The sequence below is a fragment of the Pyrus communis genome, chromosome 2, assembly GCF_963583255.1.
Source record: "Pyrus communis chromosome 2, drPyrComm1.1, whole genome shotgun sequence".
Lineage (NCBI taxonomy): Eukaryota > Viridiplantae > Streptophyta > Magnoliopsida > Rosales > Rosaceae > Pyrus > Pyrus communis.
In genome coordinates this window covers 4,530,741-4,554,626 of record NC_084804.1, presented here as the reverse complement: position 1 = coordinate 4,554,626, position 23,886 = coordinate 4,530,741, and the positions used below count along the sequence as shown (strand labels likewise).

General features: G+C 37.5%; 5 protein-coding genes and 3 non-coding genes across 8 annotated transcripts; 6 read left to right on the top strand and 2 right to left on the bottom strand.

Moving 5' to 3' along the window:
- Nucleotides 1-5,340: 5,340 nt before the first annotated feature.
- LOC137726210 (uncharacterized) lies at nt 5,341-11,169 on the top strand. The gene is made up of 10 exons (XM_068465097.1): nt 5,341-5,575; nt 6,083-6,219; nt 6,318-6,452; nt 6,753-6,863; nt 7,211-7,495; nt 8,193-8,392; nt 8,617-8,926; nt 9,400-9,510; nt 10,061-10,252; nt 10,730-11,169. The coding sequence occupies exons 1-10, from the start codon at nt 5,389-5,391 to the stop codon at nt 11,075-11,077; spliced, it is 2,016 nt and encodes a 671-aa protein (XP_068321198.1). The 5' UTR covers nt 5,341-5,388; the 3' UTR covers nt 11,078-11,169.
- Nucleotides 11,170-12,287: 1,118 nt separating this feature from the next.
- LOC137725462 (large ribosomal subunit protein eL32z-like) lies at nt 12,288-14,368 on the top strand. The gene is made up of 4 exons (XM_068464152.1): nt 12,288-12,410; nt 12,557-12,659; nt 13,817-13,998; nt 14,086-14,368. The coding sequence occupies exons 2-4, from the start codon at nt 12,570-12,572 to the stop codon at nt 14,213-14,215; spliced, it is 402 nt and encodes a 133-aa protein (XP_068320253.1). The 5' UTR covers nt 12,288-12,410; nt 12,557-12,569; the 3' UTR covers nt 14,216-14,368.
- LOC137727192 (small nucleolar RNA U31b) lies at nt 12,757-12,842 on the top strand. The gene has a single exon (XR_011067762.1). It is a non-coding gene; the product is annotated as a small nucleolar RNA U31b (small nucleolar RNA).
- Nucleotides 13,224-13,301, top strand: LOC137727183 (small nucleolar RNA Z195/SNORD33/SNORD32 family). Its single transcript, XR_011067753.1, has one exon. It is a non-coding gene; the product is annotated as a small nucleolar RNA Z195/SNORD33/SNORD32 family (small nucleolar RNA).
- On the top strand, nt 13,397-13,480 carry LOC137727185 (small nucleolar RNA Z196/R39/R59 family). Its single transcript, XR_011067754.1, has one exon. It is a non-coding gene; the product is annotated as a small nucleolar RNA Z196/R39/R59 family (small nucleolar RNA).
- A 1,082-nt stretch (nt 14,369-15,450) lies between the features above and the next one.
- Nucleotides 15,451-17,517, bottom strand: LOC137726352 (pentatricopeptide repeat-containing protein At5g46460, mitochondrial). The gene is given in 2 exon segments (XM_068465269.1): nt 15,451-15,678; nt 15,680-17,517. Coding segments are annotated over 2 exon segments (1,872 nt in total). The 5' UTR covers nt 17,431-17,517; the 3' UTR covers nt 15,451-15,557.
- A 771-nt stretch (nt 17,518-18,288) lies between these two features.
- Nucleotides 18,289-19,221, top strand: LOC137726354 (membrane protein PM19L-like). Its single transcript, XM_068465271.1, has 4 exons — nt 18,289-18,449; nt 18,571-18,790; nt 18,896-18,941; nt 19,017-19,221. Exons 1-4 carry the CDS (start codon nt 18,323-18,325, stop codon nt 19,101-19,103), a joined length of 480 nt encoding a protein of 159 aa, XP_068321372.1. The 5' UTR covers nt 18,289-18,322; the 3' UTR covers nt 19,104-19,221.
- Nucleotides 19,222-21,086: 1,865 nt separating this feature from the next.
- LOC137726353 (lisH domain-containing protein C1711.05-like) lies at nt 21,087-22,800 on the bottom strand. The gene is made up of 3 exons (XM_068465270.1): nt 22,353-22,800; nt 21,293-21,933; nt 21,087-21,185 (listed from the first exon to the last, which is right to left on the bottom strand). Exons 1-3 carry the CDS (start codon nt 22,441-22,443, stop codon nt 21,096-21,098), a joined length of 822 nt encoding a protein of 273 aa, XP_068321371.1. The 5' UTR covers nt 22,444-22,800; the 3' UTR covers nt 21,087-21,095.
- Nucleotides 22,801-23,886: the final 1,086 nt, after the last annotated feature.

Below are 23,886 nucleotides of genomic sequence, written 5' to 3'. Positions count from 1 at the left end.
TTATTTAAAAGTTATAATAATTTTAGCCGTTGGATCAAATTTCAAAGGTTTAGATTAACTGATTTGTGGGCTTTGGTGGAAGACATCCGGAGATGATCTGTTTCCGTGATTCTTGAACTAAATTCCGATTATTGCGTGACCTAAAGTATAATGGAGACAAAAATCGTAAGAAACATTGTTTTACGAGGAAATTATTGCAACAATCCTTTAGTTTTAATTGAATTTGAGCAATGATCTCTTGACTAAAATTTGTGATCATTGGTCCCCTAACTTATCAAATGGTGCAGCTATGATCATTTTTGTCAACTTCGTAAGAACTCCCGTCAAAATATAGTTCTTCAAAGCAAAAATATGGAAAACCAAAATGAGAAAATTGTAGGAATGTCCCCATAACTTTAACACAATTCTAGCAATAGTCATTCCACCATGACTCGTTTTGACGGTGACAAACATAACCATAGATGCACGTTTTGATGAGTTAAGGGACCAATAGTCAAATTTTTAGATGAGGGACCAATGCTCCAATTGGGTTAAAATTGCAGGACTATTACTACAATTTTCTCTTATTATTGTGAGTCAGTGTTTAAAATATCGATATATGTGGAAATATTGATGTGCAAATTTATGAATATGTCAATATCGAAATTAGTTGCCTTCAACGGAAATTATGGAAATTTGCAATGGGGTGGATATATAAACTCACTCAGATTTAGTCAAAACTGTAGAATTATCAGAGAGGCGGGTCATGCGTCCCACTTCCAACAACACCGATATTGTCCCCAATTTGGTAATTACCACCTGCACAATCCGTCAAGTGTGGAGTTTTATCACAAAAGGCCTTGGTATTAGTTGGAGTGGGGTTAGGATATTTAAACTCTTATTTTCTCATTGATATGGTCGATGTGAGACATTTCAACACGCCCCCTCACGTGGGACCCAATTAGTGGGTCTCATGTGGGAGAGCCACATATCGACAACCACGTGGAGCCAAGGGGACTCACCCTACACGCGGAGCCAAGGGACCCACCATCATCGCATGAGGCCACGGGGACCCACCTATCACGTGGAAGTACGGTAGGGCCGCTCCCTGGCTTTGATACCATGTAGAATTATCAGAGACGGCCCATACGACCCACTTCTAACAACACCGATATTGTCCCCAACTTGGTAATTACCACCTGCACAATCTGTCGGGTGTGGAGTTTTATCACAAAAGGTCTCGGTATTAGTTAGAGTGGGGTTAGAATATTTAAACTCTTATTTTCTCATTGATATGGTCGATGTGGGACATTTCAACATAAACTAGAGAAAAGTTAATCAACAAAAAATTCAAAAGTTCAAAATCTACAACGAGTTACAATAAAATTTATGTAGTGAATTAGTATATATCATCGATATTCATTGGTGAAGTTTGCATTTAACCCCCTCTCCATATCGATCTTTGATGTTTTGGATATTTCGACGGAAATATCGACAATTTTGTAGATATTTTAAACACTCTTGAGATGCGAAATTTGTTGATGATGTTTATGAGGTGGTTGGGCAGAGTTGTCGATGCTCGTCTCTTATTACGGAAGCTCAGTTGATAGGATTGTTTTTCTCTTATTGCTAAAAACATTGTTTAATTATTTTAATTTTACAAATTAAGAGAAAAATAACATGTTTCGTTCTAGGGATGGTGCAACTTAATTTTTTATAAAAAAAACACAAGTTGTTTTGCCAAAACAATAAGTTGAGCAAATTATGGCAGCTTTGAGTTTTGAGAACACACGTTTGATAGTTTTAAAAGAAAACTTTCCCTTAAAGGATATGCATTTAGAAAAAGTTAACTTTAAATTTTCTCATGGTGTCTCTTGACTCAAACCCCAACCAAAGCTCGTGCACTTACTTGCAATCCAAACATAAATTAATTAGGGATTGATAGGGCTTCATTCATTCTCCTAATCCTTTTCCCTTTTCTCTTGGACATTTCCAAATCTCGAATTAGTACAACAAACAACCTATGATGTGTTTAGTGGTCTCAAAATGGGTTTCATTAGATATCTTACAACTAGAAGCCCTATTTTTTCCGATTCAGTTCCCCCCACCATCGCGAACCTCAGTTAGATTTAGGCATGATACAGTTTTTAGTTATTGGGAAAACTCAAGTACTCTCTTTTGGATCCAGAAAATAGCCATCACAAGTTGCAAATTTTAAAACGTCTTTGTTCGAATATGCGGTGATACAAAGCACATGACCTATACTATTTATATTTATCTTTCTTGTCTAAAAAAAAGGCATAAAAGTGCCTTGTCTAGTTTGGAGCTATGAAGCTTTCCTTATTATAAAAGGTAGTTTACTTGCTTACTTGTTAGAGGAAGGTAGCTTGCTTACTAAGTGTTTGCACTAAGAGAAAAGGACTTTATCGGCTAGTGTGCATGGGCGCACTTCCATTTTCCCTTTTCTAGTAGGGGTCCCGTGGTTCCTATGTCGCCGCGTTACCCGGTCCTTTCTTTTAGTGCTTCGACTCGAGGTGATAGCTTATAGCTACAATTTTAATATAAGTTTTCTCGGATGATTTATTTGGTTGTTGTTCTTTTTTTTTTTGGTCAATATAGTTTACTAGAACATCTAGAAGCATAATAATATATGACTCAGTAATACGTAATTTAATACTTGAAAACTAAAAATTATATTGATCATGGGGAGAGTAGATGGTGATCTCATTTTCATTTTTCCTCTCTTTTCATGTACCAACACGATCCTCTTTGGATTATTTTGGTGAGGATATAGGGGATATGTTAATCGTGTTCATTCATCGTATATCGTGCGTTCAGTTTTTGTTAAGTACTGTTTATGTTTATTTTTAAATAAAAATATTTAAAATGATTTTTGATTGCATGATGTACGATGAGAAGAAGAAGAGGGAGGAAGGAAGCTGGGTCGGGATGGGGGGAAGGGGGACGAGATGAGGGTCGCCGGGCCGGGGGGAGGGGGAGACGGGACGAGGTTCGCTGGTCGGGGGGAGGGGACGGGAGGAGGGTCGCCCCGGGGGGGGGGGGGGGCGGGGCGGGTGGAGGGTCGCCGGGCCTGGGGGGGAGGGACAATTATTATTTTTTTTTCTTTTCTTCATCCCTCTTCTTCTTCTTCTTCTTGCAGATGTGGGTTTCAAATTTTTTTTTTAAAAGAAAATTAAGGTATTTTTTTAAATTAAAAAATTTATTTTATTTCCCACGTGGCAGACATTTGGCAGCCACGTCAGCATTTAACGGATCAATAAATGGAAAATGTAACGGATGTATTATTTTGAAATAAAATAGTACTTAAGGTATGAAAGTGAAATGTTTTAAAAATGTTGTAAGGAATTGAAATAGACCCCAAACCTAAGGTATGAAAGTGTAATTTACCCAAAAAATAAACATACTAAAAAATTTTACAGTACACATGGCGACATATGTGTCATAAATAGGAGAAAATTTTCAATATGCCAAAGAATACTGGCCGGTATACAAAGTGTCATAATACAATTGGTTCGAGTTTTTTTATTTTTTTAAAGTTTTCAACCAATTATATATTATTACATTTGATAAACTAAGCAATGTTTCCGACACACTAAAAAATATATCTGTAAAAAAAAAAATTTAAATACTTTGGTAGGTTCCCTCAAAGAAAACAAAGCACAGTTTTCCTAGGTCGCTTTAGTAATTGTCTTGTCTCATCCGTTTCTTTAATGTCACTTGCCAAAAATAAAGATTAAAAACAATCGTCATCTCTTTTGTCTATCTCAACTCTCCACTTCCCAAGTGGTGCCATGGAAACAGGGGGAGTATTTGATTTGAATTTGATTGATGTCAACGAATAAAAAACTTGATCAATCTAATGATTCTAATCTAATCTAAAATATTGTGCAACTTGCAAAGCAAGTGCGTAATGAGTGTGATCCTGTGAGGAAGTGGGACTCTTTCAAGCTTCAAACTTTCGAATTTGTGGCCCCGTGAGGGAGTGGGACTCTTTCAAGCTTCAAACTTTCGAATTTGGATCATTTTTGAATTTCACAGTTCGGAACCTAAAAATTAGAGAATTATGACAATTCAATAAAGAAAAAAAAGATTTTAGCATTTGATTTGTGTGAAATGAGTTAATAGAAACTATCGAATTCAATTTAAACGGTTTGAATTATCTGTTCCTCCGATATCGAACAATAAAATCAGGAGAGAATCTCTTTCCCAAACTTTCAAATGATGGAAGAGTTTTCTCAACTTGTCCTCCACATGGACGTAGAAAGTTGGGTTGGCGCGCACGTAAGCGTGTTCCTGGGTGGGGTGAGATTTTGTCGCCTAGTGCATCATCGTACGGCCACCGTGGCCAGAGCCTGATGCACGAGTACACACGTTTTCATGTAGGAACACGTCCTTGCCTGGAGGAGGGATATCCGATATTCCGCTTCTATGAACTGGGAAGCATGGAGAAAAAGATTATCGTCGGATTTTTTTTTAAGGACTTAGTAATTGTGTTCGTTCATTGTATAGTAAGAGATCAGTTTTCGTTAGATATTATTTACATTTGAATTTTAAATTTTAAATAATTTTTAACCGTATAATGTACGATAAACAAACACGATTGCGGGATCCTTAAGAAAAGGATCCGGCGAGAATCCTTTTCCGAAGCATAGTACATGGGACTTTACAGGAAAATACTCCATTCTCCATAAACACACACCAACCGACCATGGGCTTTCACACACTCTTTATTTCAATTTCGCCTAATTTATTAATTGTAATGACAAAAAATAAAAAGTTGCGTGTTAAGTTTTTAATTATGATTTAAAAAGAAAAGTGAAGACAAGGCGAAATTGAAAGAAAAAACAGTTATTAATCGGACGTAAGATATTAAATTGTCATTATGGAGGTGCAAAGTTTAATTGTTGATATTCTCTTTAGTATAAATAAAGCAGTTGTACAATTATCATGTATTTGACCATCTCTCTAATAAAGGTAGGATTCACCGATACATGTGAATCTCGTTGTAATTAGAAAGATAATACAGATGATGATATATACAGATGATAATAATATTATTTTTGTATAAACACAAAAAAGTTTAAAAATAAGCAGTTCCCTTCACAAGTACGAGGATCTAATAAAAAGAAGGAAAATTCATTTGGTTTTTCTTTGTGAGACATTTCTTGATTTAATGACAAAACAAATCACGGCCCATTGGGCCTTGAACAACTGGGTGTGACTGTAGCCTTACAAGCCCGTTCACTTTATTTCTCAAAAATGTTAAACAATTAATTAATTAATTAAAAAAAATATAAGGACGTTATTAACACAAATTAAAAGAAAAACGTAAAAATCAAGCCCGTTATCCTCGTGTAACAGAGCTTTGCGGGGGTGAGGGCGCCAAAAATGCAGAGAGCTTCTTCCATTCTCTGCTCTTCAAATCCACTTCCGGCTCTTCCCCCGACCTCTCACAGACTCGTCGCTCCGTTCCAAACTCGACCGACTCGTCCCGACTCAGTGCCTTCGCCCCTCCGGTTGCCCCTGGCTCGTCTGCACAATTACCGCCTTGCCCTCCCTCCTCTCCACAGCACTGGTAACCTGCTCTTCACTTATCAGTTGGAGTATTTGCTTTTGGCGTTTTTTATTTTGCAGTGTTTGATTGATGGGTTTTGTTTATCTCAGTATTTTGTTTACTGGGTCTGATTAATTTTGGGTTTTAGTGGCTCAGAAGCTCAAAAATGAGTGAGTTTTTAGTAAGTTTTCAGTGGGAAATTCATATATTAAGGTGAAGCACCAGTAATTATGAGTTAAAAACTTGTTTAGTAACTTAATTATGGTTAAGGTCTTTGCTTTCTTCTGTTATTAGCAACTATGTTATTGTAAAATCTGTTTATATGTATTGCATAATGTGATGAATCGATGGGAGTTTATGATAATTCCATTTGGTGGATTTGGTGTTTCGACCCAGATAGAAAAACCTTCTTGGTATTCATCCGAATTGAATACATATGTGGGATGCCTTTGATGATTTTTATGTACTTTCTTATGTTCAATTCAATTGTATGCTAAATTTATTTATTTTTGTGTTTTGTCACTTAAGTCACTGAAGAGATTGTTGAGACTGCGACGGCGGAGTTAGGATTCACTCAAGTTGGGTACATATCAAATGTCCACGGGCTACAAGGGGAGGTTCGTGTGAAACCTAGTACCGAATTTCCTGAATTGCGGTTTTCCAAGGTAAATGTATTCGAATGGATTTGGAATGTGATTGTTTGAGGGTTTTATTCGTCGAATATTATAATCTAATTGTGGATAAATTGATGTTATTTAATTAGCCTGGAAAAAGATGGTTGAGACAACAAGTATCAGGCAGAGAAATAATTCAAGAAGTTGAGCTGGTGGAGGGAAGAGGACACCCTGGTCAGAAGAGTTGGATACTGAGATTGGGAGGAATTGAAACAGTGGATGAGGTGAGCTTATTGAGGGCTGGCCTTTGTTTTTGGTTGTGCATGCAATAATTCCCGTCTTTCACTTTTTCAAATTTCATTTTGTGTTAGTTCTGTTTACGTGTAAAAGATATGGTGATAGCCTAATATGGGTCTGGTGTCATCTTTGTTCTATTTACACATAAAAGATATGGTGTATACTATCTCTGAGCATTACGTTTAAGCTTTCCTTGGTCAAATCTATTGTAAGGGAGAACATTGATAACGCTTTTGTGTTCACAATCATTAACGTTTAATGTCCCTATGTGGGGTTATATTTTTTAGGCCAGACAGCTAATTGGTTCAGCTTTACTTGTGAGGGAAGAAGATAGGCCGCAGTTGGAGGAAGGCGAAATTTATACTCGTGATCTTGTTGGGATGAAAGTTATTCTTAAGGTTCGTGTTAATAATGTCTTTTAATTTCAAAAGATATAGCTTTGGGCATGAAAATGCGTGTGTTCCTGACATCTACTAAATATAGATTGGTGTAATAATATCATTTTATAATAAATTCATTCTTTTGAAGAGACAATTTGTTTATCTAGTATTTCTCACAGATTTATGTTTCACTATATTTTTTTTCTGGAAAAATGTTTTGTCTGACTTTTATCTCTAGCTTTTGTTCATCAGTTTTCTTTCTCTTACTTAGCGCAGAAATTTGTCCTTTCCTTTTCTCGTCATGGATTCATCATCGGAACTCAATGTAGTGTTTTTACTGCTGTAACTATGTTCCTTGCTTTCAGGAAACTGGTGAACCTGTGGGAAGTGTTGTTAATGTTTTCAACAGCGGAGCAAGTGATCTTTTACAGGTCATGCTCGATACATCTCTAGATATCGTTGATTCAACTGGAAAGCCAAAGCCAGCAGGAACAAGATTATCTGGTCACCTTGTGTGGATACCATTTGTCGAAGAAATTGTTCCAAATGTCGATATGAACAGGAAAGAAATGCAGATTACACCTCCAAAGGGACTCCTGGAACTAAATTTACGCTTTGATGAAAGGTCCAAGAAAGAAAGACGCCAACTTGTGAGGCACACTCTCTTTTTTACACTTCATATCTGTTATTTCTTATTAACTGAGCCAACTTTTCCAAAATCACAAAATACAGAAATATGGTGTTTTTTGCATTATAGTCCATGTCATCAAGCTTTTTGTTCAATTCTCTTTGAAAGAATAACCAAGTCAAAGTCCCACCAGTTGGAACTTTGGTTACAGTTGATGTGTTGGAGGCTAAGTGGATTATAATTTTGTAGATTGATAGTGTTATAATGTCCTATCATGGCCTGATAACAGACTTACATTAGGAAATTCCTGGCTTGCTATGGTTTAAAATATGTGGATTACCGATTACGTGATCTCATGGAAATCCTAAACCCCATATCATCTATGAGATTTTGTACTTAGATATGTGAATTTATGTGTTTCATGTGATTAAATGATTATATTTCTTGTTACTGCATAGTTATGAGGAGATTAGGCAAGTGAACAAAATGCAAAATGCAAAATGCAGTTACATTCACCTCGATATTGTCTGGACCAAAAATCATTGAGACTTTATAACTCTAAAGGCATTGCACAAAAACCTTTGAAAAGCTTACTAGTGTAGGTTACTGTAGTGAATTTAGATGTAGATTAATATCCCATCGATTTCTTTAAGTTTAAAACATGCTATTGTACTCGATGGCTTTTGTGCCTTTAGTTAAAATCTTTTCATATGATTCAGGAATGGAAAGAGAGAAAAAAGTTGCAGAAGCGCCTCATAGTAGCAAAAAAGAAACTATGTGATTTGGAGCAAAAACATGTGTTCGATGGGTTAAGATTTGGAGAGAAAGCACAAAGAAGCTTACTTGCTGATCAGATTGTTGGTGTAAATTCGAAATTGCTTCAACAGGCTCTAGAAAATGTTCAGATACCATCCAAAAGGTAATATGATTTGTTCACATGTTAGTTTTTTGTTCCTCTGCTTCTAGCATTCTAACATAAAATGAAATGGATTTCAGCCTCAATCATTAAAAATCTAATATGAAAAAATGTATGTTGTATATGTAACTGTGTGAAGTGACTGAATAAGATGTCTGCTCTACTGCCAGATGTACTTGTCATTGATTAATATGATTATTGAACTTTTGTCTGACTTCTTTGTTCAGATGGAATGTAACTGAGATGATCAATGCCCTTAAAGCCAGAGAAACAACTAGTACTCTGGAAATATCAGAGAAATGTCTCGTTTCTTCTGCAAGCAAAGATAAGCTGGGTACACATCTTCACTTGCAGGAGAAAGGACTAGATCTCATATCTAAAGGAAAAGTTGCCATTGCTTTGGTTGTAAATGACAATGGGAATCAGCAAGGACCACAACTGGCCTCTAACCCTGATCTTGAGAATTCTGATGGCACTGAGATAATAGTATCTTCCTCTCTTCAGACATTACTTTGTGACGATCAAAGATTTGTAAAGGTGATACTGTTTTCTTTTAATCCCTAGAGGTTTTTTTTCTGATCATCTTTATGCATAATCTATACTCTTCCATTTGTTCCCATAAGTTGTAAAGCTTGGAACAAACTGGTGATCACTTAGGTTCTGGATGGAGTTCTTGTGTTATGTGCATATTAAGAATCTGTTTCATTTTAAACGATATTTTTAATGTAGTCAAATTTTCTCAAGTAGATTTGAGTGGGGAAAAACAAATGTCAAACATATGTCATATACATAAACGTTTCTTTTAGTTGTGAAGATACACTATGGAGTGTGTGCATATTTGGATGTTAGTTTCCTCAATTGTATTTCCTTGAGTGTATTCAATCTCCCATTTCCTTATAGAAACCTCACAAAATACTTAATTGTTCTCCACTAAGATGCATGTTTCAGTACAATCGATACTTTTGGATAATGTTTTCACAGTATGGTCTTTTGGATATGTGTTATTGCAGATGGAAGATCGTGTGTCAGTACCTTTGGTTCTGGTTTGCTCGGCCCTGACAGTTCAATCTTTAAGGACGCATTTCTCAGAAAATGATTACTTTGGCTTCGTCCCTGAAAAGGTTTTAGTTAAAGAATCAAGTGAAGAGTCTCTTGGTGATTTTGATATAGCATAATGGCATGGTACTATAGAAAGCATTAAACACATTAATAGTCACAACATTTTATAATGGTTACACCGTGGCATTGAAACGGTAATTCCCACCGGAGAGGATCAATGGTCGTATAAATTTAACATAAAAATTTCCTTCAATAATCAACTCTTCAATTTTTACCAACTTTATTTATACTGATAGTACAGGATATGATGCTCTAGTTGAAAAGTTAGACCATTCCAATTGGACGAAGGTTTTGAATTTTAAATGTAGAACCTAATTATGATGTTCATGTCTCTAATGATATGAGCCTCGGACCCCTGTTTTGTGCGTGCATGTATAAGCTTAAGCTTGAAATGAAACTAATCATCCTATTTAGAATACTGTGCTGTACATGCGTCTTACTTCTTCTTCATATTGGAGGGTTTCTTTGTCTTAAAAAGAAATCTCGAGTAACTAGAGTTTGATTTTGTAATTTTGTATATGCTTCCTTATGCTCCCCTTGAACCTTTCACAGGTCTGGTTCTTAGAGGAAGAGAAACTTCCAGTTGTCAGCAATTCAGTGGAAGAAGAGAAGAAGCATAAGATTTTGATGAAATCACCTTGGGAAATACTTCAATTGCCTGTTGGATCTGGCGGAGTTTTCAGTTTGCTTTCATCAAACAATGTTCCAGAGAATCTCAGTGAAATGGGCGTGGAGTATATTGAGGTTAGCTAAATTCGTTATAGTTCATTACGTAGTTTTGGCTTTCTGAGAGCACACTTAAGAAAACGAGAGAAAAATCTTTAAGAACTCACAGATATGATTTTATTTGCTCCAGTTCAGACATATGTTACATATGATAAACTTGTAAAGCACCTAATTTACGTATAACCTGCCTATGCTAGAGTTGACAGTATCTGAAGTACTCTATGTTCATTTTCTTTTTTGTCGTATGAAGGCATTTTTTAACGGTGCCATGGCCTTTGCATTAGCTTTCCCCAATGCTAATGCATTTGTCAACCAGCTCAGCATATGCCAAACTGTCTAGCAGATTACAGTATTAGTGTTTCACATGCTGCAGTCATAAGTACCTATGCCACGCATAGGCTTCGTATGAATACTGTGCCTGCTTGCATCATTGATATTTCATCCCTTGAGCACAGTTTCTCCTCCTTGATTCATTGCTTCTGCTCCCTCTTTCAGGTTTGCAGCACCAATCCTGGACACGTAGGTGCGAACTCACTACTTCTTGGTTTTGTTAACTCGTGGAAATCTGATATCGGGATCCAAATCTTCAAAGGCGGAAAGGACTACGAGGAAAGTTTTGACTTTATATTCTCAACAAACTTGATGACGATGTTGACGAAACAAATTGATAAACTCCAGTTCTATGCAACTCCGAAGCAAAATTCGCATGTTGAGATGGCGGGAAAAGAATGGGTGGACGTTACCCCCAGCTCTCCCAACTCTTATGAGTTCGGTTGTTCAATTTACAGCGCTTTAAAGGCCTGTCTTTCCAACAAGCTTTGTATAATGGAGGTTACAGAGTAAACCTTGTAATTTTGGGTACCCAAAAGATATGAACAGATGTGTGTACCAGTCTTTTCAGTATATATGGATAAATATATGTTATTTTTGGACAACCGTACCAAAAAAATAGTCATTCATAAAACCCTAGCAACCCCAATGGCACATACACAGCGGCTAGCTTGCTCTGCAAGCCACCAAAACACCCTACGGAAGCTCTTTGGGGAACCCTAAGAGAAGGTGTGTGTAGGTTAATGGTGGGAAGTTTGCAGGTCGAGGTCACCGTCCTTTGGCTGCTGAGTTCGCGGATGACATAACATTTCAGGGGTAAATTGTGTTTTGACACCCCGTAAACTATTACCTCAGTTGAAATTAACTCTCCTAACTATTTTTTTGGTAAATTAATTCGCTAAACTATTCGACATCAGCCATTTAGCCCTTTACTATCAGATCTGATAAAATTTTATTTATTTTGCCGTTAATACTAAGAGCATCTCCAAAGGAGATGCCAAAATATACACATCAGCTATACATAGTAAAAAAAGACCACACTAATATTCTCCAACCGAAGTGCCAAATACTATGTGGCGATGACATGTATTGGCAGCAAAAGAGGCTGCCGTCAAATTTGACAGCAGCTTCAAATGTTTTTTTATTAATTATTAAATGTATTTTATTAATTTTTAATTAGTTTAATAATTTATTATAATTAATGTTGAGTTGACCGATGCAATTATCTTACTTTAATCATCTTTTCAATCAAGGAGGTGAACAGATTACTGATTAAACTTTAAATGTCCTTTATTAAATTTTAATTAGTTTAATAATTTATTTTATAAAATAATAATTTAATTTGACATATCGGTTGGAGAACAAAACTTTTAAAAATATCTAAGTGCCACATAAGCTGTCAAAATTTAAATTTTATGTTCAAAATTTAACATCTTTGAAGATGGTCTAACACTACTGTACCTTCAAGAGTGAATCATGTGTTGATCACATGCCAATATTTGACGGCAAAGTGCATAAAGTTTCATCGAATATGACGGTGAGAGTGAGAGGTTAAATGACTGATTTCAAATAGTTTAAGCAGTTAAGGGGTCAATTTCAATTAGAATAATAATTCATAGGATGGGTAATGTTTGGGCCCTACAGGGCAATAGGCTAGACCCAGTTTTCAAGCCCAGATCTCTTAACCGGGGTTACGTTAAACCCATTAGCCAAACAGACCAGATTTTAGTCCAATTCCGAAATCGCAAAACCCTAGCAACCCCAATCTCTCCCACTCTTCGCTTATAAAAACAACGGCCCCAGCTACAATCCGCAGCTCGGCGGCTCAGCAAAAACCCTATACACTGTAAGCCTCTCTCTCTCTCTCTCTCTCTCTCTCTCTCTCCGCCGCTTTCTCCGAGGCGTTCAGATCTGTTCTATGTATTTAAATCGATTCTATTAGGGTTTCGCTGATACAATTCCAATCTATTGTTTGGATGTTTGGATTTGCAGGAGGTAAGTGAATATGGCGGTGCCGTTGCTGAAGAAGTCGATCGTGAAGAAGCGGGTCAAGCACTTCAAGAGGCCCCAGAGCGACCGCAAGGCCTCCGTCAAGGTATAATACCAAAATCCTTCATCTGCCATTTGTTTTCTGATTTTTTTTCTTTTTTTTTTTTGAATTTTTGTTTTGTTTTAGTGTCAATTTATGTGGAGAAAATGATGATACTGTTGTCGCCCCAGTCTTACTTGCATTTTACAATGGATGCAAGATGGTGATAGACATGCTTATATCTGATTCCGTTGCCATATATTTAATTCGGTAATTAATTTGTTTGTATAGATTTATATAACCGTTTGATTGGGTTTTTTTTTTGTTGAATTTCGTTGCAAACGTATGGAACAATTGTTTTCGTGTTGTCGGAGCGGTACAAGATACCATTTCGTTATTTGAACTTGGTTTTTGATGGATATGAGGATAGCTATTTCGCCGCTGACTTACTTGCATCTTAAGATGCAATGTGGTGAATTCGTGATCGACTATCTGATCTTTTTTAGCAATAAAAATTTGGGTTTTTACCATTTGATTGGTCAATTTGTGGGCAATCTACAGAATTTGCTTCAGTCTTGTTCACAAGTATACTGGTTTGTTCGAAAGGGTTTTAATTTTAAGCGATATGCAACAAGAAGTGATGATTTGTACCCATCTATTCTGCAATTTGAATGATGAATACTTACATGCACTACCATCTGATCTTTGTTGCATTTCCATTTTCATTTACCACTTTTAGTAATTTGTTTTGTTTTCTTAAGATTATTAACCCTTTTTTTTTTGTTTCTGTTTGGAAGTAAGTCTGCAATCCGTGATGCAAATATTTAACGCTAATGACATCCTGTGATTATTAAGTTAAAAATCACCATCTTTCGACTGAGATTGCAGTTTGAACAGTTAGTTCATACATTGTGATTGCTCCGTTTGTGTCTAATATGTGGTCGTGTGTGTGAATATGAATTGGTGTGGTATCGTTTTAGGAGTCGTTTGCCTATGGTATCTGATGTCCAGATTTATTATCTGTGGCTGGACATTTCGTTTAACAGGGCGTACATAAAAGTTTACAGGTCTTTGCGACACAGTTAGCTTTGATTCTCAACAGCTTTCTGTTACTTTAACCCTGCAAACATTCATTTTCCTACATTGTTTATTTATCGGACCTTAACGTTTCCTTGTTTTAAATTGCTCTGACTAATCATGTTAATAAACTTTTGGTTTGACAGCCCAGCTGGAGAAGACCAAAGGGTATTGATTCTCGTGTTAGAAGAAAGTTCAAGGGATGTGTTCTCATGCCCAATATTGGTTATGGGTCAGACAAGAAGACTCGCCATTATCTTCCCAATCATTTCAAGAAGTTCGTTGTGCACAACGTCAAAGAGCTTGAACTGCTGATGATGCACAACAGGTAAACCGAGGACCTTTGTTTTGCCTCTGTAAGTTCCGATTTAGTTTTCACATAACATTTCTAACTTGCATCGTCTTTCTCAATCAGGACCTACTGTGCTGAGATTGCACACAATGTGTCCACAAGGAAGAGGAAAGAAATTGTTGAGCGAGCCGCGCAGCTTGATGTTGTTGTCACGAACAAGCTGGCCAGGTTGCGCAGCCAGGAAGATGAATGAGCTCGTCTCTAACCTACATTTTGTAGTGAGCATTATTTTTTGGCACTATGATGAGTTGTAATCTTGATACTTTAAACACCGAGCATCGGATTTTTATCTGTTACAATGTAAGCAATTGAACATGGGGTTTTATTTTTTATCATGATTCCGTTATGTTAGAACTATGTTCATTTCAAATCCAGTACCTTAGTATTTCATTTTGTTGCCAGAGCTGCCGTACGAAGTACAAATAAAGTTGCCATGGTCGATCCCAAATAGATCTACAAATTCGTCTTCAACGCCGGGCGATTCACTCATCTTCCACTCCATCTCTCTCTCTTTCGCTTCCATTTCAATTTCCGCAAGCAGTTGAGAAACGCCCTTCCCGCTTTTATCGTCATCTCCTCTCTCGGGCATTACGTCGAACACCTTCACTTCAATATCAGCTTCCAGTTCTTCCGACTTGTCGAAGTCTGGCTTCCGCGTAATTTTCTTCATCTTCTTCGGGACCAAATTGAAGTCTTTGGTTTCGATTTCAGAAGCTGCCTCAGTACGGTGGTTCTCCGCCGCGTGATGATCGGCGGTGTCCATGGTAGCGCGGCTCGTTATTGATGATCTCCGCTACGAGAACTCGATTTGGTAGTAGTGCGGTATCAGGCTGAGTCCATTATATAAACAACTATCAAAACGGTGCCGTTGGCAACTCAAAGCAAATTTCAATTCTGCTATTTATTTCACCTTTTTTTTTTTTTTGTTTGGCCCCTCCGATTTGTTCCATTTCTATATGTGATCTTGTAACAATATTTCCAAATGTAGAGATTTGTAAGGCTAAATTGTTTGTTTATAATATTATCGAGGCTCGAATAGAACAAGGAAAGACCCCTGTCCAAAAAAAATTCACACAAATAAAAAATAATAGTATTTATAGCTTTATTGTAAAAATAACAAGGCAATAATTGTTAATTAAACTTTTGTGGTGAGTCCCACTAGTAGTTTGCGGTCGAAAATCCAAATTTACGTTGGTCTTTCGTTTTTAGCTTTTTAGCCAAATAGTTATTGAGATTGACATAACTTCTCATTTTGGTTCCTGAGATTTGAAACTGATAAAAGTGGCCCCTGAGTTTGTTCACTATCAATAATTTTAGTCATTCCGTAAAAATCTCTATTGAATAATGTTAAGGTAACAAAAAAAACCCTTAATTTTTGTCAAATCATTTTGGCTCATTGTTTATTAAATTGATTGTATTTTTGTCATTTTGGTGTCATTCAACGAAAATTTTTACGAAACGACCTAAATGATTGATGGTAGACAAACTCAAGGACCAAAAGTGAGAAATTATGTAAATTTCAGAGACCATTTTGGCTAAAAAGACTTCTTTTTCAGCCTCAGTATCACGCAAAAGGCAAATCTTTGATCGAAAATGTAACCAACTTCCTTCGATCTTCCTTCTAACCAACCCACTTTCTGATAAAGTTGCTCACTAAGTAACCCAACTGTAACCTGGTTGTTTTACAGTTCTCGACTGTTTCATCTTCTCTCGAATTCTCGAGACGTCGCTCCATCTATTTGCAGAAGCATATAAATTTGACAGTAAAACATAAGCAGCACTGCAATGCGGGTCAAGATCTTCGATGCGTTTTGCAGCTCTTTCAGCCACGTCGAAATTGCAATGCATCGTGCAAGCGCCAAGTAAAGTTAGCCATACCGTCTTGTTCGCTTGCACAGGCATGTTCTTAATCAGCTCCTCTGCTTCTTCCAACTCACCGCATCGAGCTAAGACATCCACCATACATGCGTAGTGCTCAAGTTTCACCTCGACAGATTTCCGCTGTGAGAAGTATTCGAAAAAGCGTCTTGCTTTCTGCAACATCCCCGAATGCCTGCACGCAGAAAGCAACCCCGTGAATGTGATTTCATCTGGCTCTACTCCAGCACGTATCATTTGGTTAAAGAGTGTCAAAACCCACATGCCACAACCGTGCTGCGCACATCCGACTATGGTTGAGTTCCATGACACAATGTTCTTATCACGGACTCTCTTAAATATAGCAACTCCATCATTTATGCTTCCACATTTGGTATACAAGACGATAAGTGAATTACCGACAAAGACTTCAGTTTCAAAACCTAGCTTAACCGCTGATGTTTGAATCTCCTTGCCCCGTTCAAGATCTTCTAATCCGCAACACGAATTCAATGCACTAGTGAAGGAAGACTGATTAGGAAGGACACCCGATTTCAGCATGTTCCTGAAAACCGTCAACGCATCTTCGTGTTGACAGTTCAAACCACATCCTGTCAAAAGAGCCGTCCATACTACAACATTTTTATGCAAGCTCCCGTTGAAAACACTGTACGAATTCTCCATTTGCTTGCAGTTTGCATAGAGTGTTATAAATGAAGCAGCTACAAACTCGTCGAAGCAGTACCCTAACTTGACAATCTGACCATGAATCTGAACACCTAAATCTAAACGCAACAAATTTGCAGAAGCTGTCACCACACACACAAGTGTTGTCAAAGTGGGTTGCACACCAGAACCCATCATCTCTCGAAAAAATTGCAAAGCTTCATCCGTCCTCCCAATTCTGTCAAGCCCCCCAATCATCGAAGTCCATGAAATAACATTCCTACAATGCATCACTCTAAACAACTTCTTAGCATCTTCCACTCTTCCATTACTGAAGTATCCATGAATCATCGAATTCCAAACCGCCACATCCCTCACAGGCATCTCACGAAACAACCGCTCTGCCATCTCAACATCACCAAACTGCAGGAATCCATTCATAATCGTCGTCCATGAAACAACACTCTTTCCAGGCATTCCAACAAAAAGCTCCTTAGCCTTGCTCAAATCCCCACAATCCAAACACCCTTTGATCATCGAATTCCAAGAGACTGCATCCTTCTCAGGCATTTCGTAGAACAGTTCGAGGGCATTGTCGAGCCTGCGCATTCGCGCATACCCCGTGACCATCATGGTGTACAAATCAACACCGGGAAAAGGGATTTCATTGAAAACTCGGCGAGCTTGGTCTAGATTTTGGTTCTTTAGATGATCAGAGAGCAGTGATTTGTAAGATGGGGCGGTCAATTTGGTGTAATTCATCAAACCCACCAAGCATTCGGAGAGTTTCGGAAGATTTTTGCGTAAATTGGAGCGTGAAATGGAGAGTGAAAGTGGAAGCTCTGAGGTTCCGAGGCTTTGAAAAATGGCGGGAAATCTTAGCATGACCGTTAATCGGTAACGGTGCAGAAAACCAACGTGCTGCGGAAGACAGACCGGTTGGGTGGTTTACACTGAAAGGCCAAAACGCAGCGTCTTGTACGCGTCGAATGTTTCTTGCCCATCACATTTGACTTCCGCACGCAATTTTAATCCCAATGCACTTTGAATAAATTAGAAGAGTATTAAACATAAAAATAAATACGAGTACGTAGAAAGAGAAAATAGTGCAGAATCATTTTATTATAAGTTTTTACCGTTAATAATAAAGATAAATTTGAATTTTATCTAACCCTTATTGCACTAGACAATAATTGTTGATCGGTGCAATATTTTTTTCTCTAGTTTGATTCTTGAAGTTCTCACTAACTTAACTGTAGTCAGGGAGGTTTCATTCTTATTTTTCTTATGGATTAGGACATCTGTCTAGCATAATGTGCTTACTCCTTTGCACCCAAGTTTGAATTCTCTTTGCAGTTTAGAGTAGTTTAAACTATCGTTTGCATTAAAAAACAAACAAATCAGGAAAGCGACGCTACTTAAACAAAAAATAATAGTATATGTGTCCAACTTGATAAGAATACCACTTTCTTTTAATCTCTTAGGAAGAATTTAATGGCACAAAGCCTAGAAAAAGAATGTACCCCAAGAAGAAGACTTAAAAATGTGAGCCAAGTAAGAATCCGGACATTTTTTGCTTGGTTTGCCTTGATCATCAAGCATCACCTCCTTTACAGCCCCACACATTTAGGGACCAACACCCTCAGCAAGAAAAGAACCAAAACCTTCTTCCAAGTTCCATTCCATATATATACTAAGATCACCCCTTTCTGCTTTAATACATGCAATAACAAGTACAAATCCTTTCTGCATTCCAACAGCTTTTGATCCTACAGAAATGGCCAACCAGCAGTTAAAACCCGTTGCCGGTCTGCTTTTGGTTCTCAATTTATGCATGTATGTCATCGTTTTGGGCATTGGAAGCTGGGCCATCAACAGAGCAATCGACCACGGTTTCGTTATTGGTAAACGCTCTTAACTGCTTGAGCTACAACCCCTTGTCTCTGTGTCTCTCTTTCTTGTTTTACACTTTTTGTGGTATATGATTTCTTCTATGTATGCTAATGCTGAGTGAGACTTTTGTAGGTCCTGATATTCATCTCCCGGCACATTTTTCCCCCATATACTTCCCCATGGGAAATGCTGCGACCGGGTTCTTTGTGACATTTGCACTGCTCGCCGGAGTTGTTGGCGCTGCTTCAGCTATTTCCGGTATCAACCATCTTCGATCTTGGACCTCTGAGAGCTTGCCGTCTGCAGCCACAGCTGCTACCATTGCCTGGACCCTCACCGTACTTGCCATGGGGTACTTACAAGTCATTGACATCCATAATAACAGATGCATAGTTGCATACAATTGTTTGAACTACTTTTGCTCTGTATTAACTGGCTGTTAACCTAATTCGTGCAGCTTCGGTTGCAAGGAGATCGAGCTTCGGATCAGAAATTCCCGCTTGGTAAGATGAAAATTTTATGTCGTGACAAAATGATTATCAAACAAACCCTAAAATACTCATTCAATTTCTTTGCAGAGAACAATGGAGGCCTTCTTGATCATCCTTACCGCGACGCAGCTTCTGTATTTAGCAGCCATTCATACCGTTGTATCGAGGAGATGATCTTTTAGAGTAGAACAACTTTTGTGTTTGTGTGCAGCGTCTGAATTCTTGTGTGTTAATTTTTTTTGTTTTTTCACTTTTCGCTTTAAATATACCTGGCCATGGTTATGGTATCAATAGTGTGATATAATTGGATTGGATTGAATACATAATGTTTTCAACACTCATCTTGTGAATTACGCTCTCGACGCTGGAATTTTTATAGCGTGACGTCCAACGCCTTCACCTGGTGTTACTAACTATCCATCGCGAATGGTAAATAGAAGATTTTCAACTCCGATCAATAAGATACGTAAAATGGCTACGAATGCAAACAAGTACAAGAGCGCAACATGACAAATAAGCAACAAAATTGATGGAGAGAAAAACCATCAATCAAACACTTTCACTATTCGAGCAATATGCTAATATGTAAATTACGGGAAGCAGGATTCGAACTTGGCTACAACAATCAAGTGAAGACTGATTGAGAAGTTGCAAATTTATGTCACACCACTGGCCTACCAATGCAAAAAAGGAAGTAAAAGCAACAGAGAACTATTCTGCAAAATTAACAAGAAATAAAGGTAGTAAAAGCAGGAGATATAAAGCTGCTTACTATTCCCGACACCATCACCACCGCAAATCTTAAATTGGTTTTTATCTAATCGGGTTCTTGCCCAGCATTCTTTAGGGGACAAAAATACAAGCTCTAATATCGAAATATCATAAACTTCTCTGAACATTCTTGATTCTTCACTTCCATAAGCTTCATGAGTCCATTGAAACCCGTCATGCTCGTTTTTTGGTTACAAAACCGCTTCATCTGTTGTTTCTGCATCACAAGAAACCTTGAAAAAGTCAACCAAGATGCAGTTTAAAAGGTACTATAAACTCGAACGGAAACATCAGTCAATTCCATAGAAAATTGTTATGCACGAAGGCCATGCTTATATCTCAATGCTGGCATAAAGTTGAGCAATAATCTATAGCTCAGCACCTAAAACTCAGCAACGTTCCCAGAATATGAAACAATTTAAGCAGGTTCAGATCAAATCACAAAATACCTGACTCTTGAAAAGATCACATTCAGATAGCACGCTTTGTAGATAAGGTGAAACAGAAATGCCTAATAAATTCTCCTTTAGGTGAGCTAGCAGCTATCTAACCACTCCTAAACGACGAAATATGAGAGCCTGTTCTTTTAATCTCAAGTACAATCTCATCTACCTTTACAATCGGCATAAGGGACTGTGGACATCAAGATATGAGTTCTCGAACATTTGGAATTCCGGCTTCTATCTAATTTCTTCTCCACGAGGACAGCTGAAAGTCTGAAAGTACTGCTTTAAGTCTCCTTTGGGAAGAAGCCTCAACAATTTCTTCTCCATTCTTATCTTTTAAACAAAAAAAACTTTAAATCCAGGCACAATGTATTGTTATACCTTTACTCTTCTTCTCACTGCTTTACTACTCAACACTTGTATAGCGTGACAATCCTACTCGATTGATAACTAAATTTCCTTTTAACTCCGTAAGATAACACATTATGCAAAACATTAAATGTAATTCTCCATCCACTATTTACATTCCATAGGCAACATGATAAACATTATAAAACCCTTCATATGAGAAATTCGTAACCGAGGCCTTTCGTGGCAACCAATCTTGACATAGTGACTAGGGTGGATATCTCGTATACGAAAGCTAGCAGTTTGCCCTGTCTCCTCCAGGGACACTTCCAGTTTTTGGTTACTATTTTTAACTAGAACTGCAACCCATATTCTATAAAAGCATAAATCAGACACCTAGAGACCTCGGTCAGTAAAGATCAAGAATTCAAAATTTAGTAATTAGAAATGACCACTTAAACAATCATGGCATCCCTGTTACATCATAAACACTTCTGACTACCTCACTGACCCAGTCTACTCATTTGCATTGACAAATACATAGAGACAAAAGGCAAGACATGTTATTTGAACTTGATAGAAAAATCCCAACCTGAACTCATCAACCGGAGCCTGCTATCGCATCCAGAATTCCACAGCAGCTAAGCCAAGATGATTTTTGCGCCACGGGTGGGGGCGGAGCTATCAGAGGCTGCATAATTCCAGTCCAAGAAGTTGCATTAAGTTATACAAAAAAAAGAAAAAAAAAAAGAAGAAGATATAACGTCAAACTTTCAATGAAGAAAATGTGGCCAATACCTGCTTTTCAGAATATTCTGGAACCTCAGTATCTTTGATGGGTTCAGCATCATTACTAACTTGGGCCAGAGAAGTACCTAATGATGGCAATGCTTTACTCTCATTTTCTTTAGACGCAGATTCCACCACACTTGAAGATGCCTTGGCAGTATCATTCAGTAATGGCAATGATTTATCCTCAGTTTTCTTTGATACAGGATCCCCAATAGGCAGTGATGTCTCTGTACTGTTCTCTAACCCCGCATTTACTACATCATTGGAGATCGCTGCACTTTCATCTAGCGGACTTTCTGTCACAGAAACCTCATGCTTAACAGAATCAACAGAAGGGGCACTCTCTGTAGAAGCTGAACTTGTAGTCTTCCCAGCTGGTGCATCTTCATTATGATTTTTTTCCTCCGAAACTGAAGCATAGGCATCCTCCCTTCGCCTTCTATCGACAACTCGAGACTCTTCATCTGAACTACTACTGCTAGAGCTTCTGTCGTCCCCGTTAGATGATCCCTTTGCAGACTTAGCATCCTCAATAACCACATCTTTGCTCCCAGAATCGTCTTTCAGTTCCCTCTCAATTCCAACTTTCTGAACAGCCTCCGTATCCCTAGGCACTCCCTTATCTTGGGAGTTCTTATCATTACTTCCTAACATGGTTCAATTCAATCACAAGACTTTCAATCAAAATCATGCAAAGCTTAAGGCTTCAATAAACACCCATTAAGCCAATTCAAAACCCAAAAAGTGTCAAAGACTCAAAATTCAAAACTGTCATTAGAGAGGGGCATCGAGGACGAAATGAGAGATTCACTAACTAGCATGCAACCACAATTTGTTCACCCAGAATAAAGCTAAACACATCACATCCGCAAATACCCACCAACCCAAATGGGGGAAAATAAAACAAAATTAAAGCTACCAAAAACAAGCAACTGGCAAAAACCCAATTACCCAAATCGAAAAAATAACAAGAAAATTTAACTGAAAAGGGTTCGGAAACAACGGAGTGAGAGATGGGTAAGTGTGGGATTGATGAATTGGATAAATAAACAGACAAAGAAAGCACCTTGAGGAGGAGGAGGATTGGATGTGCCGTTGTGGGTTTCCTGCTCCTTCTTTTTCTTGGCAGCTTTTCGCTTCTTGGCACCTGATGGCATGATTACAGGCTCTCTCTCTCCTCCTTGTGGGGATTGTACAGCAGGAATGGGGTCTCTCTCTCTCTCTCTCCCCTCTCGGACGGAGAGACAGATCTTCGTATTATTCAATCGAATTCAAAACCCCCGAAGTCTTCTCCTTCTGTCTCTCTCTAAAAGGTGATTATGTGGGACTGTTTTGGTGGCGAGGATCTATAACTGGATATGTTTAAAAATAAAAAAAATAAAAAATAAAAACTTGAAAATGGTAAGAAATAAGGAGAAGAGGATTGTATTGGGATTTCCGAAGAAAATTTTCATGCATTGATCTATATATAGATTCGTGTGAAGATTCTGTGTGTTTTGGTTGGGCTAGTTTAAATAAAAATTGGAAACTTATGTCCTGGTCATCCGACAACAGTGGTGGAGTCAGAAATTTATAACGATTGAATCATAAAATAGAAACTTCCAAAAATTGACCATACTTTTATATAAAATTGTCAATTTATAATTTTTTTTTCTTTTTTGCAAAATATTAATTCCATAAACTCTAAAACTTTCAATTAAGCCCATGATGAGAAAAAAATACTGAGATGATATGATTGGAAATCCCATGATACACCCAAGTGCGATGAAGGATGCCTGACCTAACTTAGACACCAGAAAAGTTTTGAAATAGGAGATATGATTGGGTGGGGAAGACATTTGCGTATTTGATAAGTCTTCAACTTGCTTGAGAATTAGCATGCTATAACTTTTTTTTTTTTAAGCAAAACATAACACAAACGACGGAATTTTTGTTTGTTTCAATTTAAAGATATTGTTTAAAGTTCTCCTTGTTTCATTTGTCTTAGTTGGTATAGGGATCAAACGAAATTTCAAATAGAGGATTTTATATTTATGGTGCTCAGCAACAGCCAATACCCCTATATTGGCTTTGTTATTGGCCGAGAGAAACTTACTTACAATTTGAATGTCATTGTATCAATATTTTAAAAAATAACAGATTAGCAAGAGAAAAAGTTAAATTTTACTATAAATATAATTGATTTGAGATATTGTTACAAAGAGATAACTCCTAGACTATATATCTTGGGTTCTAATTTTAGTGCCAAGTGTCATTTTATTAGTGGGTTCTTGATGTCGATGTGTGAATGTTTGAATTTTGGAACGTTGACGAGGAGTGGGTCCTTTTTTGGGGAATGTAGCTTAAAGTAATTGGGTGCAGGTGTGTGGTATGCAATTTTTGCATGTCTTTTTATCTTTCATTTTGGTTTCAAGTGCTAAGATATAGTTATGTTAGACCTGGCGTCTGGCCGTGTAACTCGTATTTGTTGTGTTCGTATTATATATGTTATTTTATTTGCTTAACAAATAATCTGATAATAATATGATTTATTAAAATGTTGTATTATTTCATGTTGGATTAATGGATCAAAATTTCTATATTTAATGTATAGATGTGAA

What these genes read in the sequence shown, in the direction of transcription:
- LOC137726210 (XM_068465097.1), top strand. Translation starts at nt 5,389, where the DNA reads ATGCAGAGAGCTTCTTCCATTCTCTGCTCTTCAAATCCACTTCCGGCT. An exon ending in CTGAATTGCGGTTTTCCAAG is followed by an intron (nt 6,220 to 6,317) that starts GTAAATGTATTC and finishes TTATTTAATTAG; the next exon opens with CCTGGAAAAAGATGGTTGAG. An exon ending in GTTCAGATACCATCCAAAAG is followed by an intron (nt 8,393 to 8,616) that starts GTAATATGATTT and finishes TTCTTTGTTCAG; the next exon opens with ATGGAATGTAACTGAGATGA.
- LOC137725462 (XM_068464152.1), top strand. Translation starts at nt 12,570, where the DNA reads ATGGCGGTGCCGTTGCTGAAGAAGTCGATCGTGAAGAAGCGGGTCAAG. An exon ending in ACCGCAAGGCCTCCGTCAAG is followed by an intron (nt 12,660 to 13,816) that starts GTATAATACCAA and finishes TTGGTTTGACAG; the next exon opens with CCCAGCTGGAGAAGACCAAA. An exon ending in CTGCTGATGATGCACAACAG is followed by an intron (nt 13,999 to 14,085) that starts GTAAACCGAGGA and finishes TTTCTCAATCAG; the next exon opens with GACCTACTGTGCTGAGATTG.
- LOC137726354 (XM_068465271.1), top strand. Translation starts at nt 18,323, where the DNA reads ATGGCCAACCAGCAGTTAAAACCCGTTGCCGGTCTGCTTTTGGTTCTC. An exon ending in CTCACCGTACTTGCCATGGG is followed by an intron (nt 18,791 to 18,895) that starts GTACTTACAAGT and finishes TAATTCGTGCAG; the next exon opens with CTTCGGTTGCAAGGAGATCG. An exon ending in GGATCAGAAATTCCCGCTTG is followed by an intron (nt 18,942 to 19,016) that starts GTAAGATGAAAA and finishes ATTTCTTTGCAG; the next exon opens with AGAACAATGGAGGCCTTCTT.
- LOC137726353 (XM_068465270.1), bottom strand. Translation starts at nt 22,443, where the DNA reads ATGCCATCAGGTGCCAAGAAGCGAAAAGCTGCCAAGAAAAAGAAGGAG. An exon ending in CAATCCTCCTCCTCCTCAAG is followed by an intron (nt 21,934 to 22,352) that starts GTGCTTTCTTTG and finishes GAACCATGTTAG; the next exon opens with GAAGTAATGATAAGAACTCC. An exon ending in CAGAATATTCTGAAAAGCAG is followed by an intron (nt 21,186 to 21,292) that starts GTATTGGCCACA and finishes GGAATTATGCAG; the next exon opens with CCTCTGATAGCTCCGCCCCC.